The 19,108-nt window shown below is 45.1% G+C and overlaps 1 protein-coding gene across 1 annotated transcript in view; it reads right to left on the reverse strand.

The window, feature by feature from the left end:
* Positions 1 to 1,959: 1,959 nt before the first annotated feature.
* ZFAND6 (zinc finger AN1-type containing 6) overlaps positions 1,960 to 19,108 on the reverse strand; it is a 36,814-nt gene continuing 19,665 nt past the window's right edge. Inside the window, exons 2-6 of the mRNA XM_054387934.1 lie at positions 14,649 to 14,824; positions 13,430 to 13,541; positions 10,749 to 10,849; positions 4,388 to 4,501; positions 1,960 to 2,592 (exon numbers count right to left, since the gene is read on the reverse strand). Of these exons, the coding sequence (XP_054243909.1) occupies positions 2,444 to 2,592; positions 4,388 to 4,501; positions 10,749 to 10,849; positions 13,430 to 13,541; positions 14,649 to 14,799 (627 nt within the window). The 5' untranslated portion in view covers positions 14,800 to 14,824 and the 3' untranslated portion in view covers positions 1,960 to 2,443. The remainder of the gene's footprint in view (positions 2,593 to 4,387; positions 4,502 to 10,748; positions 10,850 to 13,429; positions 13,542 to 14,648; positions 14,825 to 19,108) is intronic.

Below are 19,108 nucleotides of genomic sequence, written 5' to 3' on the forward strand. Positions count from 1 at the left end.
ACGAAAGAGGAGGCTGCTGCTCTCCCATCCTCTGTAAGAGAGAGTTTAGCAAATGCTCCAAGGAAACACAAGATCCATGACCCCCAAAGGCAGACCATTACCAGAACTTACCTGAGAGAGTCAGTTATTCTCTCCTTCAGTATAAAAGCCAACCCCATTGTGTTGTGCTTCCTAGGTTGTGGTTAGGCCATTTTTAAGCACAAGATACTTCACTGATTGTGTCTTGCAGCTTCCTTTCCCTAGCTATCCACAGAGAAAGCTCCTGCTGCTGCGGGGTGTTGAGATGCTCAGTGTGCTGCTTTGTCTACTAATTGCCAGCCACAGCTTTTAAAGAGCATTCTGAATTTTCAAGGATGGAGGCAGCTCTGGTGAAAAACGGAATGTTTTAAATAAAGCCAAATCTCATTCATCTCACAAATGCTTCAGAGCAGCAGCAAGTTACCAAGTGAAATCTCAGCAGCAGATCAGTGCCATCTGGAGCAGAATTAGTTCTGCTTTAGTGTGCTCTTAAGGCTGGTGATAAGCAGAAGAGGCTGAAGTTACCATGACACTGCATAAACCACTCAACCCTTCAGTACTTTGGATAACCAGGGTGGCTGAATGGCAGAGGCACAGCCTCTGATCTGACAAGCAAAGGCCATCTTCATTAAAGAAACTTACTGGGCACCCTCACAAGACCAAAGAAAATCCCCCCTGCCCCCAAACAGGGATCACTTAGCCTGCACATCTGCTAAGGGGAATGTGGAGGGTGGTTGTGGCAGTGTGGATTTCAAACCTCAGAAGCAGACATCTCACCAGAGGAAGTGTCTCCAGAACCATTCTCTCCCCTACCTTCACAGAAGTCTGTGCACTGCTGTCAGACAGTGGATCCCACCCCCACTGCTGTGTTTCTTAGTAGCAGAATCACACAGGCAGCCCCTGAGCAGGCTGTGGATCCACATCTTTCACCTGCAGGTCTGCCCCCAACTTAAGGACATGGTCACAAAGGACCCCAAGTCCCACATGAGTGACAAAAGTTCTTCACCACAAGAGTGGTGAGAACCTGGAATGGGTTGCCCAGGGAGGTGGTTGAGGCCCCATCCCTGGAGGTGTTTAAGGCCAGGCTGGATGAGGCTCTGGCCAGCCTGATGTAGTGTGAGGTGTCCCTGCCCATGGCAGGGGGGTTGGAACTGGCTGATCCTTGTGGTCCCTTCCAACCCTGACTGATTCTATGACATGCTGCACAGGGAGCATGGAGAGCTCTCTGAGTGCCAATGCACAAGGTAGAGAGATTGTGGCAACTGCAGTGTCTCTGGCTAGCTGTAGGTGAGAATCAGAAGTGAGCTGATGTTGGGCTCTGCTCTGTGAATAAACGGAGGGGAAAGGACTCAGCAGTGGCAGATGCCCATGAGAATAAAGCAAGAGAGACCCAACTGACACAGCAGCAAGAGGCAGAGAGGCTCAGGTGTGGATTTTTTTTTCCAATTTTATTTAATCAAAGTTAAGACGTGGATAAACATAAATACAGCACAGGTACTTCAGATCATTCTTCATTTTTTGTGTACAGACAGACTGATGGATGTAACCCCAACGAAACCTGCAGTCAGTGAGGTGCATACAGCCTTCCCCCCACGCACACACACACAAACAAACAAACCCCAATGTCAACTTAAAAAAAAAAATAACAGAAAACCAAACCAAATCCAGGCAGACAAATCTCAGCACGCACTCTCATTACAAATGATTCATACATAAATAGGTAGAGGGTGCAAACAAGCTAATATGCCAACATGTAGAACCTCTCATTAATGGGGAAACAAACAAAAAAAATAAACCCAACAGAAGCAGCCATAATGATTAAAATACATTCAGTTACTGATAACTAGTTGTGCCATACAAGGCATTATCAAAAAAAAAAAAAGAAAAACCAACCCCCCCAAAAAAACAAACCAAAAAAAAAAAAGGAATTTGTGCTGCAGAGAAAAGCTTATATACAACAAGAAAATAAACTGCAAAAGGTAATGCATGCACGTTTGATCCTGGAAAAGCACAGCCCTCCAAAAAACAAACAAACAAAAAAACACAACCAAAAAGTTTTCTCCACATTTGTTATAAAAGCCCTCTGCACTCAACTAAAATTAAAATGATCTTAAAAGGATAATACTTGTAAAGTTTACTTAAGTCTTCAGCCACAGAAAACTGCAATGAAAAGTTCAGTCTCATTTTCCAAACAAACAAAAACAAACCAGAAACAAAACAAACAAACAAAAAAACCCCAAAACAAAAAGAAAACCAAACCAAACCCCCAACCCCCAAAGAATCTATTCATCTGCTGACATGCATGATTAAAAGGTCTAGGCAAGGTACACTGCTCTACGCTCCTGGTGACTAAGGAAAGAAAAGCTCAAGTCAATTCAATCTGCAGATGGTCAGAGGAGTCTCACGTTCCAGCAGAAGCAGCAGTTCAGATCTTCTGGATCTTTTCCCCAACGACTACAGGGTTCTCTTTTCTGATTTTCTCAGCAGCATCAGCTTTGTAGTTGTAGGAGCAGCTGTGCACGTCTGAGTAGCGGTGCATGCCGCAGAACACGTTCCCGCACCGGCACTCGAAGCCTGCCGACACAAACAGCAGCACTGCTCAGGACAGCAGCCTCAGCTGCTCACCAAAACACCTCAGTGTCAACCACCTGTGGAAGTTTTAGGCTGATGCTTTGGCAGGTTTTCCATAGATTGAGTAGAAAGGGGTAGCATGTAAATAGGTTACCATGGGATGTAAAAGGAAAATCATGGTAAGGTTTAAATCATAGAATTGTTAGGGTTGGAAGGGACCTCAAGGATCAGCCAGTTCCAACCCCCCTGCCATGGCCAGGGATACCTCACACTAGATCAAGTTGCTCAGAGCCACATCCAGCCTGGCCTTAAAAATCTCCCTGGGCAACCTGTTCCAGTGTCTCACCACCCTCATGGGGAAGAATTTCTTCCTAACATCCCATCTGAATCTACCCATTTCTATCTACCCACCCCCCCAGTCCTATCATTACCTGACACACCCTAGAAAGTCCCTCCCCAGCTTTCTTGTAGCCCCCTTAAGATACTGGAAGGCCATAATAAGGTCTCCTTGGAGCCTTCTCTTTTCCAGACTGAATAGCCCCAACTCACTCAGTCTGTCTTCATAAAAGAGGAGCTCCAGCCCTCTGCTCATCCTCGTGGCCCTTCCCTGGAGGCGTTCCAGCACCTCCAGATCCTATTGGTCTGACACTTAGTAAAGTTAGATGTATAAACTAACTCTTGCTCTTTTCTCAGCTCTTCACTCTAGCAGATACTAGCTGGTGCTTCTGCTGACTTGCTGACCTTGGCTGCATTCTTCTTGGGGCTAAGTACTAAAAAGCTACTCTCTGCTTTTCTCCTCTTTTTCCCTTCTACAGAAGGGAAGGGAGCAGAGAGGGGTGAAAGCTGTTACTAACCCCCTGGTTTTGTCCAGAGGGGTTCTTGTGTTATTTATAAATTGTAAATACCTGTAAATCTTGTATATTCTGTACACACTCATTGCATTTCATGTTTCTAGATTGCAGTTTTGCTTGTAAATACAACTTCATTTGCTTTCCAACTGAGCTGGTCTGGCAATTTTATTTTGGGGGTAATTTCAACCTACTACACCAGCCAAGGAGCCTGTGCAGAAAGCACAAGCAGCATAAGGAATCCATTCTGAAGTAATTACAGGAAGGTTTGGCTTGCCCCTTCCCTTCCTCCCACAACACATACTCCTGGAGACCTCTCCTCCTTTGGTTACAGGTCTTCACCCCATACAACTCCATTCTTCTCAGGCCCTCTTGCTCAACCACTGCAAAGCTGGTTAGTGAACAGCAGCCAGCTATAATCTAATTTCTCAGCTAAGCAGACTTCCAAAGGGAAGCGTTTGGGATTGTGAAATTCACTTAAAGACAGGAAGTTGAAAACCAAAATGATTCATGAGTGACTGCTGCTCAAGGATGTCCAGTAACAGGACAAGGGGCAACAGGGGCAAGCTGGAGCAGAGAAGATTCCATGGGAAGCTACGGAAAAAACTTTTTCTTTCTGAGGGTGCTGGAGCAGGCTGCCCGGAGAGGTTGTGGAGTACTCCTTCTCTGGAGACATTCAAAACCCACCTGGATACATTCCTGTGCAGCCTGCCCTGGGTGATCCTGCTCTGGCAGGGGAGTTGGACTTAGTCTTCTGAGGTCCCTTCCAACCCCTAGCACTCTGTGATTTTGTGACTAACTCTAGGAAGTGATAGCTGAAAGCACCTTTGGCCAAATGTCATTTCAAATCAACACCACTGAAATGACCATGCCCCACTTTTCCCTTAGGGCCTTGCAACAGGTCCAAAGCCTAAGCCAAGTCCAGGAGCAGTGAGATGAGTGTTCCTTACCAGTCAGCCCAACCTTCTTCCTGCACATGAAGCAACGATTCTTTTTCTGTTTCGGTTTGTCAAGTGACTTGTCTGGTTCTTCAGGTGTAGGCTCTGCATTCTCTGACACTGAAGCTGGCATTAAAAGAGGGGAATAAGAACAATGAAACACAAGGTCTATCCCTCTCCCTTTCCTCTCTCTGAATTAGATGATCACCTAAAGCCCTTGTGGTAAATTTAGGTTCTGAGGTAAACCATTTGGCTGCAGCTTCCACATCTCAAGTGTAACAGACTCAGGGTACTGGAACTTCTTCCTTCTAGATGTTCACAAGGAGAGAATTCACTGCATGCTCACACAGAGTTCACAACACAAAAACACCACCAAGAAACAGCAGAATTAAAAATTAGCTGTAAGGGTGAAGACTCAGTGCTGCCAGATCTGGGAAGAGGAATCCACACCCAAGTGTTTCCCCACCAGGGTTACCAGCATCTGCTTGGGAAAAGCACTGATATTAGGATCAGTGGAGTAAAACTCTCCCTTTCAAATACTGACCCAGCACTATTTTTGCTGAAGGCTGCAATAAAAGGCCACACAAATGCAGCATTTCAGAACAGCCTCTACCACTGTTGAGACTGCTGCAGCAGCACACCTGGGAAAAGCCTACACAGGGGCTAGTCAGCACCTGGGGTGAGAAACCATTAGCCCAAGATAGATTGCCAGGGAGGAATTACACCATCCTGAAACCCAGAAGGAAGCAGGGAAATACCACATTTTAAAGATTTTTGCTAAGACAGCTTCCAACCTACTTTAATATTCTCTCACATCTGCAAGGGACAGGTTACAGGTGGTAAGGGAGAACATAAGTAATAGTAGCATTTGCCTGACTCAGGTGAAAATAGAAACTGGCCCCTTTTCCTCAAATATTTGCACATTCCTTACATTACAAAACAGAAATAGAAACAAAAAAACCTCAACTTCATTGAAGGAAGGGCTAAGAGGCAATCTCTGCCTAGCAGCCACTGCTAGATCTCCAGTAAGTAAAGTACACCAAGCTAGGAGTATCTGCAGCAAAGGAAAGCAAGCTCCAGCTGGGAAGAGAGCTTGAAGCAGTGCTGCAGAGACAAGACAACAGCAAACCCAGACCTTTATCAGGGAAAGAGCTGCAGGATCTCTGTGCAGCTGGACTTCTGTTAGGCAGAGGCTGTCAGATGCAGTTCTGTGCTAGCCCTGTGCCAGCTGACTGCCCTTCTGCATGCCAGTTCTGCTGAGGCTTCCTCCTGTGCTGCTGAAAGGAAACAGCACTTTCCACTTTTGCAGTGTATCAGAGAGCCATAGAATGGGTAGGGTTGGAAGGGAGCTTTAGAGGTCATCCAGTCCAACCCCTCTGCAGTCAGCAGGGACATCCTCCACTAGATCAGGCTGCTCAGAGCCCCACCAAGCCTGACCTTGAATATCTCCAGGGATGGGACCTCCACCACCTCCCTGGGCAACCTGTTCCAGTGCTCACAGAGAAGAACTACTTCCTAATGCCCAACCTAAACCTGCTCTTCTCTAGTTTAAAACCACTGCCCCATGTCCTACTGCTGGATGCCCTTGTAACCAAACATTGTGGTCTGTCCCAAGCAACAGCAACAGGTAGCACAATACTTGACTGCTGGCAAAGGCTGTGCTCAGTGGACAGCATATTCCAGAGACAGACTGTTACACATGGTGCATTAGAGCATTTAGAAATCACCATCTATTTCACAAACAGATTTTCCTTGTCTGAAATTTGTAAGAATTGAAACTTTGGGGAGAAAAAAAAAAACAACAAAACTACACCACAACAACAAAAACACAAAACAAACCAACCAAACAAAAAATCTAGCCAAACAAAACCCACACATATAAAAACACACAAAAAACCCCAAACCAAAGCAAACAAAAAACCCCAAACCAAAACCACTCTCACAAACAACAACAAAAACCCTAACCCCTAGCATTCAATGGCTTTAAATGGCTGTTGAAGGGCACATTTCTGAGGGGGCCCATAGAATCCAAGCATTTGCAAGAATCAAAAGCAGTAAGGATGAAAAGATGTGAGGCAAGTACTGAAAGTAGTAAGATTTCCTCAAATGGATTCTGCAGTGCTGTACAGCACAGACATTGCAGCACTTATTCATGCATTATGACAGATGCATGCTAAGAGCTACTGCTGAGCAGTTAACATCCTCAAATTTGCATTTCCTGTTGGGAAACAAATCCAGTTACCTCAAGAGAAGTTTGCCTAAAGCCTCTGTTAGCCAAATGCAGGGCAAACTGGCCATGTTCCCTGCTTTTAACACATGTATGTGGGATCTTTTGTGGGTATGACTCTCACATTTAAAAGGTTTAAAAATATTTAAGGGCTGCTGCTCGCTGTGGAGCTGAAGTGGGAAGATTCTGCTGCTGCTGCCACAAGTCACTTTGTATCTACTGTAGCAACCTCAAGTTGATTTTTCAAGGAAGCCAGCCATTTGACTTCAAGTCCTCTATGACAACAAGGAGCCCTTAAGCCACCTTTAGATGACAAGGTGCCAGTGTTTAGCACTCTGTCTCCACAGTAGCTGTGATGAGGGCAATAAAAAGCCAGGTAAAAAGCAGTACCACCCACTCTGGAGCCTGCAGGAAACAGGTTGCAGCCACTCCCAGCTGCTGTACTTTGTTTAGATTCCAGGCCACTGCTTTCCTTGAACTGATCTCCCCTCCCTTCCCCCAGCTCCACCTTTAACCAGAGAAGGAAAGCACTGGCTGCCACTACTCTGAGCTGCCAGCTCACCAAAAAGGAATAAAGCTGGAGCACACATTTATCTGCAGCTGACAAGCTGGGCTGGCTGCTGGAACTTCCCTCTTTTCTAAAGCATGCTCTTTGCTGATCAAAACAAGCAGATCTTGGATTTCCTCCTAAAGGCAACAGCTTTTGCTACTTCTTTGCTTGTGCCAAACCTGAACTCCAGTGTACTGCAACTGACCATGGAAACAGCACCCATGAGAGGCAGCAAACTGCAGTGCCTGTACCCCTGCAGCCACAGCATGCAACTCATCTCTTCTCTCTGCCTACTCTGGATGTCACACGTGTCACCTCTGCATTACTGGACAGAGCTTCATAAAGACAAAGGTTCCTCATCCCCACAAGAAGGCTAGGAACAGCTACACGGACCTCAAGTGCATCCAAACAGCCACTGCTCTGGAAGAATGGAAGGTGAAGCTAAGTGCTTGCTGACTTGTTAACATCAGGCTGAAGGAACCTTCCTCCAACACACTGTTTCAGAGCACTCTTACCTACAGAGTTCAGTTTTACATCTTACTGATGTTTCCTCTCTAAGGAATCAATCCATTTCTTTCCAGGACCATCTACTGATCCAGCTCTAATAAGGTCCACTGAAGTTGATGCCAGTGATCCAACAGCATTCACCTGAGGCTCAGGTTGGAAGGGACCTCAGATCATCTGCTCCAACCTCCTCACCATGGACACCTCCACTAGACTTGGCTGCTCAAGACCTCATCCAACCTGGCCTTCAACACCCCCAGGCATCCACAGCCTCCCCGAGCAGCCTATATACCAGTCTCCAACCTCCTACTGAAGAACTTCTTCCTTAGATCCAGTCTAACCCTGCACTCCCTCAGCTTCAAGCCATTCCCCCTTGTCCTGTCTCTAGACACCCTTAGAAAAAAAGTCCCTCTGCAGCCTTCCTGGAAGATCCCTTCAGGTACTGGAAGGCAGCTCTAAGGTGCCCCTGGAGCCTTCTCCAGGCTGAACACCCCCAGCTCCCTCAGCCTGTCCTCATAGCAGAGGTGCTCCAGACCTTGGATCACCTTTGTGGCCCTCCTCTGAGTAACATGGCACAATTTGCTCCAGAACAGAAGTTGCAGTGAAGCAAGATGTGTATCAGCATAAGTACAGAACAATGATCAAAGCAGACAATTCCTTTTCCTCCTCCCTCACATCAACAGAAGCAGCATTCTAAGTTCTTCAGTCTGCAGCTAGCTACCCCTTTTTTCAATTCTAAACACTAGGGAGCCAGACAATACTAAATACCCTAGGAGCACACACATCTATTGCACCCTTGACAACAGCCTAAAATTCAAATTCAGGGTATGTGTGTGAACTTTAAGATGCACAACTGCAACAGCAACCCAATGAAATCCACTCAGCATCCCATGCAGGCTGCTTTCTTTCCAAACTCACATTTCCAAAGCAAAATACTCTAAAAAAAACTGGCAGCCTGACGTTTCCTGTGATTTTTAGTTAAGGGACAGCACAGGAGCAACTCTCCAGGAAATGAGGCTGACCCTGCCACTGTGAGTTATAAATAGGGATTGTAATTTAGAACTGCAATTACATGCTGGTGGTGTTCTTAGCTTCGAAATCGCTATGGTACAAAGAAAAGGACACAGCTGAGTACACCTGAGAGAGGTTGATCCTTGTCATATACATTGTAAAATATGAATAGGCCCCTGAAGTCACAGCTTCTAGCTAAGAAACTCATCTCATCTTCTCAGAGGGAGAATTAGAGGTGGAAAATTAGAAGGAGCCTAAGTTTACACAGATGGGCAAAGAGAGACATTCTTCTGCAAAGCAGCTGAGAAAGTCTTTTCACAGGCTCAAGTCACCTCACAGCACAAGCATCAAAGACTGTTTTAAATTAAATTAAAGCACCCCCTCCACCTCCCAGTGAAGAGACAGAAGATGCTGCAAAACCTAGAGTTTCAACTTACAGCTAAGCCAAAAAAAGGATGCAAAAAAACAGACTGACAAATTCAGGCACTGGGTAGAAGATGAAAAAAATCACAATACTGCCAGGAAGAACAACAAAATACAGAGACAAGGCAGCAAGATCAGCTTACAGAAGCTGCCTTGATATTATCTGATATGAAACATCCACATCAGTGTAAAGCTGCAGTGCCTGAGATGTTTTACTTCTGGGGGTCCCAGAGAGGGATGCACTTGTGTGGGAGCTGGGTTACAGCTAGCATGCAGCACATGCCAGGTTCCCTGCACTGTAGAACCAGGATGAAAGCAGAGCCACACTTGTGCTCCTTAGAGGTACATCAACTAAAAAATCCAGCCTGCAAACCTCCCTCTGCTGTGCAAATAACAGGGAATTTAAGGCTCAAACCTTTTCAGCACTTGTGCTTCTCTCGAGCTGGTCAGCATTAAAAGCATGCCTTCTGTGCACTGACAAAGCTGAGGCAACAAGAGCTCTCAGCTCCAGAAAGCTAACTAAAAGGCAGGAATTATCTGTCTGGCATCTAGCTTTTGAAGAGTAAACATGTTTCCAGTTGGCATCTCAAGGGCTGGTACAAAAATGGTGTTAGCATTAAACCTCAGAGTTTCACAGCTGCTGTTTGTGGGACTGAGGTGGCCTCACTCAGCACAGGAGCTGAATAAGGACTCTTCTATTCCCTCCCACAAAAGGGAGAGCTCAGGTTTTGCTAAGCATCTGAAAAGCAGAACTTTGACACCAGAAGTACAATGAAAAAAAATAAATACATATTTAGCATCTTTAAGTGGACTTAGATGTTGAATCTGTGGAAAACCCAAACTCCTATGGTTAGAACTAGCCTACAGAAACATAACCCACTGAAGCCTCAGCTGTGTCAGCACAAGTAAGGGCAAGATATTTACTGACTTACCTTTAAATACCTTTTCTAATGCCTATGGATTGCAAATCTGACTGGATCTTGGCTATTATCCTTTTTTTTTTTTTTTTGCCTTTTCCTAAGCAGTATTATTTAGAAAGCTCTGCAAACTTGCACATGGAAAGAAAAATGAATTTGCCTTGTACAAGCAGCAAGGTTTTTAGGCCAATCTAGTTCAAGTCACTCAACTCTTTTCAAGTAAGCAGAGTTTGTAGTTTGGTGATTTTTGTATTTGATAAAGTGAATTTCAGTGGATCAAAATATGACCCCACTACAGTTCAGAGATGAAAGGTTCTATCCTAGGTGTTTCATGACACTGTTCTTAAAACAGCTATGCCATAGCATTCCTCCATCACAGATACAGTCACAAACTGCTGCTATTTGCTGCAAAGGACTACAGTGAGAAGTAACAGATACTCAAAACTCTGCTGACATGGAATAGCTGTGGCATAAACCCAGAAAACCAGACTGGTCTATGATGTGCACTCCCAAGCACAATTAATACCTGTTATGGCAGGTACTGAAATCACCAGCTCAAGATGAAAGGTTTCAGTTTATGACTTGTCTTTTCTTAAAAGAAAGTTTAGCCTTATTTTGCCTTCCAGTTTCACAGAATAATTGGATTTGAGAGTAAGGCAGCTCTTGGAAAAATAAAAGTGTATTAAGAACAGCCAAAATTAATAAAATAATAAGTTCTGTCTCTGAAAACTAGACACCAACCTTGCAACTCTTCTGTCTCAGGTACTGTTTTGTCCACAGCCGTGCTATCCGGTTGGGATGATGCTACAGATTCTGTTAGAAGGGACTGACTGGACACAGGGCTGGAAGGAGTAGGGAAGAAAAGGGTGCAAGAGAAAAGTTGTTAATTTTATGAAGCATATTCACAGTCTATGAAGCATTCCTGGGGAAAAAAAATACTCTTCCATCAATATCTAGTTCAATGTGTGTCAAAACTGTTCCCTCTGAAGTTGTCTGTAACCACTGCAAACCATCAGTGTCTAAGCATCCTGGACAATGGGAATTGATGTAAAAAGTTAAACACTTTTGCATTCATACTGAATGCAATGAAGCAGTTTAACCATAAAAAGGGAAAACACAGTCTTTTGGGGTAGCTTGGCATACCATTCTTCCACAGGGAAGCAGCAATGCAACACTCAATAAGCAAGGATTTTTCTACCCTAAGTCAGCAAGATAATTGTAGAGGAGCTGCCTTTGGTGTTCTAGTGCTATGAACAAGAAAATTGCAGCATGTCAGTGTCTCCAGCAATAAAACATCTGCAGCTGTGCACAGAACCCCTCAGATTTTCACAGTGTGAAGTGGTGCAGGCCAAACTGCCCAGCCCTGCCAGCCATTCTGCTAAAAATCACAGCGTGGCCAGAAACTCACAGATGAAGCCCTTAGAGAGTTGTGGGACAGAGACTCAATCCTGGCAGCCACAGCCAAGCTGCTCATCCATCAGCTCTACTGTGGGACAAGACACAGCTGGAGTACCAAGTGAGATGTGACACTGTCCCATATGCCCAATTGGTTTACACTCAAGAGATTCATTCTGAATCAAAGAAATTGGATTATCCAGCAGCCCATGAACCACCAAAGCCCTACCAGCAGTCCATGACACAACCAGGACTTTGGAGTCATAATTTAAATTGCCTGGAACTGCAGGTAGGCCTCCATCTGCAGGCTTGAGCATCTACAAAAGGGCACTGCCAATTTACTGAACATCAGTCTCTAGTAATGCTTCAGAGTTTTGAAGTTGAATCACTTTTATTTTGGGGGAAAAAAAAAAGAAAAAAAAGGACAATTTTTTGAAGTGCAAGTCTAAGAGCAACCATCCCCTCATTTCTGCTGTAACCAGTAATTAAAGCAGTGATCAAAGCTTTCTTCCCTCTTCCATGGCATTGGAAAGGTGGTATGAGGAAAACCCAAGGCACTGCCCAGTTTACCTCTGAGCACTGATCTGGATGAATTTATTTATTTATTTATTTATTTTTCAAACACATACCAGAAGGGTTGTACCAGGGTAAGATATCCATTTCTACCCCAATTAGAAAGCTCAGAAAGGAAAGATCAGATATAGCATCAAGCATGGCACCTAGCTCTGAGTGCATATGCAGGATACAAGCATGAGATATAACACCTCCTATAAAAAGCTGAGGAGCAGAAAACAGTTTGAACATAATCAACCAACACTAACTGATGAAATCACCCTTGGGCTGCATTTTACTACATTCTGGTTCTAAAAAGGAAAGCTGGAATGAATATGACTGCAGGTCACCTGCCATAGTATAACACTAACATTTCTCACTCCAAAAGTTCTCCCAAGCACTTCAGTCACTGCTGGCTGTCTCATTCTGAAGTGAAATGCAGCCACTAAATAGAAACAAATTTGGCTTTTAGAAATGGAGAGCACGCAGTCTGGGTGACTTACACAAGAACATTGTGTCTCAACAAGCCAGCTGGAACTTACTTGTTTAGTAAGAAATCAGTTCAGTAGCACAACCTGTACTAAGATTCAGGCATCTCCCCTGTTCACTTGGTTGCCAATGGTGGAGCATCCCTAGCCTTGCACTTTGAGCAGGCTCCATTTGTGAGTCAGGGGAGGACAGTATGGTTGCTGTGGAACAGCTTCTATGCCCTGGACACTTGTGATGAGGACAGAGGAAAACTCCATTCCCAGCTGTGATCCAAGCGGTTTTGTCCATCCTGACCCAGTCATCCTTTCATCACCACTTTCAACTTTCTTCAGTGATGCTCCTGGCCAGAATCCCATTGCACCAGAAACCCAGGCAGGAGCAGTGTGAGTGAGGAGGATCAGGAAGTCAGTGGTCAGATGCTAGTGCTGCCTGAGTGCTTACCACAGAGTCACCATTTGTCCCTTGGCACTGCTGTAGCAAATGCCAACAGAGAGCTGCATTCATTCTGACAGATACCAAGCTTGCAGGAGACATCCTAGGTGCATGTCACCTAGACACATTTATCTTGGGCTACCTTGCACCTTCTAGTTTAACACATTATCATGCATTCAGGAGAGCTTTCTGCCTTTTAACAAAAACCTCCCATTTGTAAGATGTAAAGAGCTCTCCTTTGGTAAATGTACAACCAACTGCAGATTGTGGATTCAGAAGACTAGCCAGACAAAGCTCTCTAGAACAGCACGAAGCTGGCAATGCTCCTATTTGAGGCTAAATTCCAAAGACAAATTTGCATTTGAATGCAAGATGTAGCTGACAGATCAGCTACTATTGACTGCCAGATCCCATGCTTTAAAGTGAGCTGTTAGTTCTTACCTTTGCCTAACCCAGGCCCTACCTATGCAGTATCAGCACACTTCAGAACAATTCTGGGATTGCCTTGATTCACATTTTTACTTAAGAACACAGCACAATAGCAAGCACCTTACCTTGGCTGCATAGATGGAGTCGATGTAGAATCTAAAGGTGACTGAGTTTCCTGGGTGCTGCCTTCTGTGCACTGAACTGGTAAGGATTCAGTTATACTAGTGACAGAAGTTGCTGGAAGGAAAACACTCACGTCAATGTGTTCTGCTGCTTCCTGGGATTACAGAAGTCATACAATGCAATTATTCTTTGACCCCCATGCCACCAGCCAGGAAAGTAATTGAGTCTGTCTAGATCATAATGAAAGGTAATTTTACAGAAATTAATTCTGTTTGGCCATATTTTGATCGTGTTCAAGCCCCAGGACCCCAGAAATCACACAGCACAAGATTTTGAAGCTGGAGCTTTGAAATAGTTATTGTTTTCTCTTATATAAAAGTATCCACAAACAGCTTTCTCAGCATAAACTGCAACATTCTGACAATAATCCTAGAATGGCTCAGGTTGGAAGGGATCTCAGAGATCACCTACTCCAACCTCCCCACCATGGGCAGGGACACCTCTCAACCAGACTCAGCTGCTCAAGGCCTCATCCAACCTGGCTTTTAACACCCCCAGGCAGGAAGCAACCACAACCTCCCTGGGCAGCCTATTCTGGAGTCTCACCACCCTCCTACTGAAGAATTTCTTCCTAAGATCCAATCTAACTCTGCTGTCCCTCAGCTTCAAACCATTCCCCCTTGTTCTGTCTCTAGACGCCCTTAGGAAAAGTGCTTCTTCAGCCTTCCTGGAGAATCCTTTCAGCTATTGGAAAGCAGCTCTAAGGTGCCCCTGGAGTCATCTCGAGGCTGAACAAACCCCTAGCTTCCTCAGCCTGTCCCCATAGCAGAGGTGCTCCAGCCCTTGGATCACTGTGGCCCCCTCTGGACTCACACCAGCAGCTCTGTGTCCTTCTTATACTGGGGACACCAGAACTGGAGGCAATATTGGAGGTGGGATCTCAGCAGAGCAAAGGGGGTGAATCCCTTCTCTTGCCCTGCTGGTCATACTCCTCCTGCTGTAGCCCTGCACACAGCTGCCCTCTGGCCTGCATGAGGGCACTGCTGGCTCATGGGGAGCTTCTCAGCAACCAACACCCCCCTCCTTCCAAGTCTCTTCCTTCAGAGCTACTCCCAAACCACTCTCCACCCAGCCTGGATTTGTGCCTGGGGGTGTCCTGACCAAGCTGCTGTCTGCTGTGTCGTTTTTCCTTGTTCAGCCAGCAGTGTTAGCATGACTTACCAGGAGGGCTAATTCTACCATTGCTGTTCTGCCTCTGCAGGTGTTCTTTGTAGCACACTGAGCACATGCCGTTGGTTCGAGGATTCCCGTAAAACCCACAGCCAGTGGAACACAGCATGGGCACCTGGCTGCGGTTGGTTTCTTGAGCCATTTCCCCTTCTTCTGTGAACCTGAAACTGAAACATGCAACCTAGCATTTAGAGGCCTGAGAAAACTCCTTCACAACTGACATGTGAAAAAAAAAATCCCATGCTTTGCATGAGCCATACATACATACAGACCCTCCCAGCCCCACCATTTGATGGTCAGCAAGCAGCCTGCAAGAAGAGTCAGTTAAGAAAATATTCACAGAATGGCTCAGGTTGGAAGAGACCTCAGAGATTGTCTGATCCAAACTCCCCATCATGGACAGGGACAGCTCTCAACCAGACTCAGGCCTCATCCAGCCTGGCCTTCAACACCCTGAGGGAAGAAGCAGCCACAACCTCCCTGGGCAGCCTATTCCAGAGTCTCACCACCCTCCTCCTGAAAAACTTCTTCCTCAGATCCAGTCTAACCCTGCTCTGCCTCAGCTTCAAACCATTCCCCCTTGGCCTGTCTCTAGATATCCTCAGGAAAATTCCCTCTGCAGCCTTCCTGCAGGCTCCCTTCAGGTACTGGAAGGCAGCTCTAAGGTGCCCTTGGAGTCTTCTCTCCAAACTGAGCAACCCCAGCTCCTTCAGCCTGTCCTTATAGCAGAGGTCCTCCAAGCTTTAAATCATCTTTGTGGCCTCCTCTGGACTCACTCCACCATCTCTGTCCTTCTTACACTGGAGGCACCAGAACTGGGCATAGCATTGGAAGTGTTACTGCTTCTAGTAGTAAGTTAAAGGGAGGGAGGGGAGTGGGACACTTATGTTGAACTCTTCTTGAAACTTGAGGCCTTGACCAGTGAAGGAGAGTTCTGAAATGAAAGCCAGGCATGGTAACAGAAGCTTACTGCATAATGATTGTCATTAGCAGCAGTCACATGAACTCACATGTCACTGGTTAGTCACTGCTGCAGGACAACACAACCACTTGCCACAAAACCTGACCTGGGATTGTGAACATCCAAAAATATCACCCTGTCAGTCACAAATACTAGACTGGGTACACATCTAATATACCAGTCTTGTGTGAAAATACACTAAAAGTAATGAGAGATAACCATCAAGGTAACTCCTACAACATCCTTAGTTTCATTTCTCATAAACCCTGCACAAATAGTATTGTTTTTATCCCTGGCTTCTAAAGATCTATAAACTTCAATACAAAAAAAAAACCCAACCCCAACAAATTACCATTTTCAGTGTTCTGAGCCTTCTAACTATCTTCAAATGGTCCAGCTTGCAAATCACTTGTTGGTATCTGTCACTCAGGTAAGATTAATTTTCCATTTGTTGCCCCTCTAGAACTAGATTCTTGCCCCACTTGCCTATCCGTTTGGAAAGAAAAAATAGTTTCCACTAAGAAACTCAATTAAGGTATCAATTATTTCATTCAGGATCAGCTTTGGTCTAACATTTCACACTTCCTGATTCAAAAGCAAGCTGAAGCACAGATAATTTTACCTGTTGGAAGATGAACCAAAGATAACCAATATTACCGACAAAATAGTATTAAAAAAATAATATTTCACTTAAAATCTCTCCATCTTTCAATAGCAAAGAAAGTCCAGGAGGGAAGAGGTTTCAGGATATTGAATACTCTGCCTATTGCCAAGTTATAAAACTAGATTAAACCACAGTAAGAAGAAGATTTCCTTTCACATAAGGTGTATTTGAAGCCAAACACAAACAAGTTCCCCAGTACTTTGTTTTCAGACAAGTATCTTCATCTCTCCTGATGCATTTTGGGTTTGTTTCCCCAAAGAACATGACATTGATACCTCAAAGCCTTGAGTTGCAAAGCTAACAGCAACACAAAGGACAGCCAAGTCTGCTCAGAGCAAAAAAGGTTCTCAAAGGATGAGAAACTGGTCAAGATAAAAGACAAGGAAGGTATAGAGGCAGGAGACAAAAATCTCTGATAGTATCTTGTTCAGCTTCAACCTGCAATTAAGCTTATTGCAGCTGTTTGACTGCACTCCCCCACCCCATACAGAAGCATTTGCTTTGGACACACAAAGCCCCCATTGACCTCAAGCAGCTCAATTTGATTTTGCTGAAGTACTGTACTTGGAGCTGAAAGAGCACTTTCATTCCTGCCTTTCTCCAGACAGGCCTTTGGGATGAACCTGCAAAGCAGCACATGTGGGACTCCAGCTCTTCTGCTGGGCCCAGCTTCAGGACTGTCAATGGCCAGGAGCTGCCTGTGCTTTGGTAACTCTAAGATGAAACCTTACACAAGTCACCCTTGGCACAGAATGCTGCTGAGTGAAAGCCTAATTAAAAACCCCAGTTTGGACAGAACGTGTCAAGGACTAACAGAGATGTCACAACACAGGTATTAATCCTCTTAATTTGAGGCAACAGCAGATTAAAAGAGCCCTACAACACTAACTTTCAAACTTTTCCATGACAGCCTTTCTGCTCAATAGTTAGCTTCAAGCAGCACACAAGAACTCTGCAGCAGTTTCTGCTCATTTTTGTATTGCCCAGCACCACCAGGACTGAAGGCAACAGGTGTGAAAGCAATCCCAGCACAACAATTTCTAACACAGACACACAGGAAAAAAAAAAAAGAGTCAGCTCCAATTCAATAAACAAATTGTGAAAGGTGTGCAAAGATGCCCAGAAGTAAAACAAGAAAAGCTGGACTGGGTTCCAGCTAAGCCAGTTCCCGAGTTCATTAATCAGTGGATCCTGCCACCAGTCAAAGCGTAAGCCACTGGCATGAGGCTCCAAAACACTTTAACCTGCAAGGGGAAGTGCCAGGGATTCTTCTGAAGAGCTTTATTAAAAGCCACAGGAAGTGGGAGATCCTTCATTGGTTGCTAATATTTGGAGAATAAAATGGAGAAGAGATAGGATCAAACTGATGCAATGCTATGAAGTCAAGTGAGAAAGGTCTTGAATGAACACGATTACTTGAAGGAGGCAATTCCCCACACCAGCTCCAGTGCTCAGCTGGATCTTAAGTGAGGGTTCCCTGAGCCACCAAAGAAACCCACCAGGGAAAGACTGTTAAAGTTTTCCAACAGTTCAGTGAGCTCCATCAGTTGATACACACACACTAAAAAACCTCCAAAGTGACAAAAAGAAACACCACCAAAAAGGAAAGAAGCACAAGAGGAGGGGAAAAGCCTCTGGAACAGATGTGAGGAATGACATGACCAGGAGGAGCACCACACATTTTAGCAGCCTGCTAATCTATCTCAACCCTAAAGCCACAGAATACCAAACCAATATAAGCAGCTCTCGCTCCAACACCCTCTCCCATGATGTTCCCTCCCTCTTGGTGTTCACACACACCAAAAGAAGTGATCAAACTTAGCAGAGCAACCACCTCAATTTTTGCAAATTAGCATTAACAAGACTGGTTTCCAAGCTTGTGTTTGTCCTGTGTGCTATGACACACCTGAAACCACTTGTTTCAGCAGCAGAGCAAGCTTAAAGTATCAGGAGAGCCACTAGCCGAAAACAAGCACTGAAAACAGGTGAGAAGAGATCCAAGAGCTGGTGGCTCCTACCACTGCACTTCAGACAAGCCCCTCCTGCACACATCCACCACTGCCCAAGGGCAAGGGCCAAGATGACACAACACTGTGCCCAGAGACTTCAACCTGCTCTGGCAAGAATCAGACAGCTGCAAGCAGAGCAGCTGGACTCTGTCCCCATCTCAGCAAACACAAACAGCAAGAGATCACTGAACAGATGTTTGGGGGAAAGGGTGGGAGGGAAACTCCTCTCATCCCAGTTCTTGGCTTAGCTTCAGGTTTGTTTTGTTTTTGTTTTTTTCCAAAACTGCCCATAATTTCCCATGCAAAGAGATCCACAGCATGGCTGAGCCCAGCCTTTACTTGAACCAGCAACAGTAGGCTGGTACTGACACTGCACTGGAATCAAAGTGGAAAGAGGGCTTTTCTGCCACAGCCCCAGCTACACACCCCCACTTCAGGTCAGATCAGCTCATCTGATACCCAAAAAAAACCCCAAAAAATCAGGAATATTTGTTCTGGTGGTGTAAAGAGCTTGCTGATATGACAGACAATCAACTCCAGAGAACTGGCAGCAAAAAGGAAGTGACAAGGCCAAAGCAGGACTACCCCCTTGCAGTTAACCCTTGCTGAGCACCAAGCCTGCTGTAGAACACACCAAGTGCATCTCCCATTTGTAGTTTCAAGACTGATCTCTCAAATTGGCCACAGTACAAAACCTGAAACAACTTCCTAGCTAAGTGACAGTAAGGTCTTGGGATCCCACAGTTATAGGTATGTCCCACTCAGTTTGAGGTGTCACAAATGTAGAGCTTGTAAAAGCTGTTGGACACCTCTTGGC

This window comes from Indicator indicator, chromosome 16, assembly GCF_027791375.1.
Source record: "Indicator indicator isolate 239-I01 chromosome 16, UM_Iind_1.1, whole genome shotgun sequence".
Lineage (NCBI taxonomy): Eukaryota > Metazoa > Chordata > Aves > Piciformes > Indicatoridae > Indicator > Indicator indicator.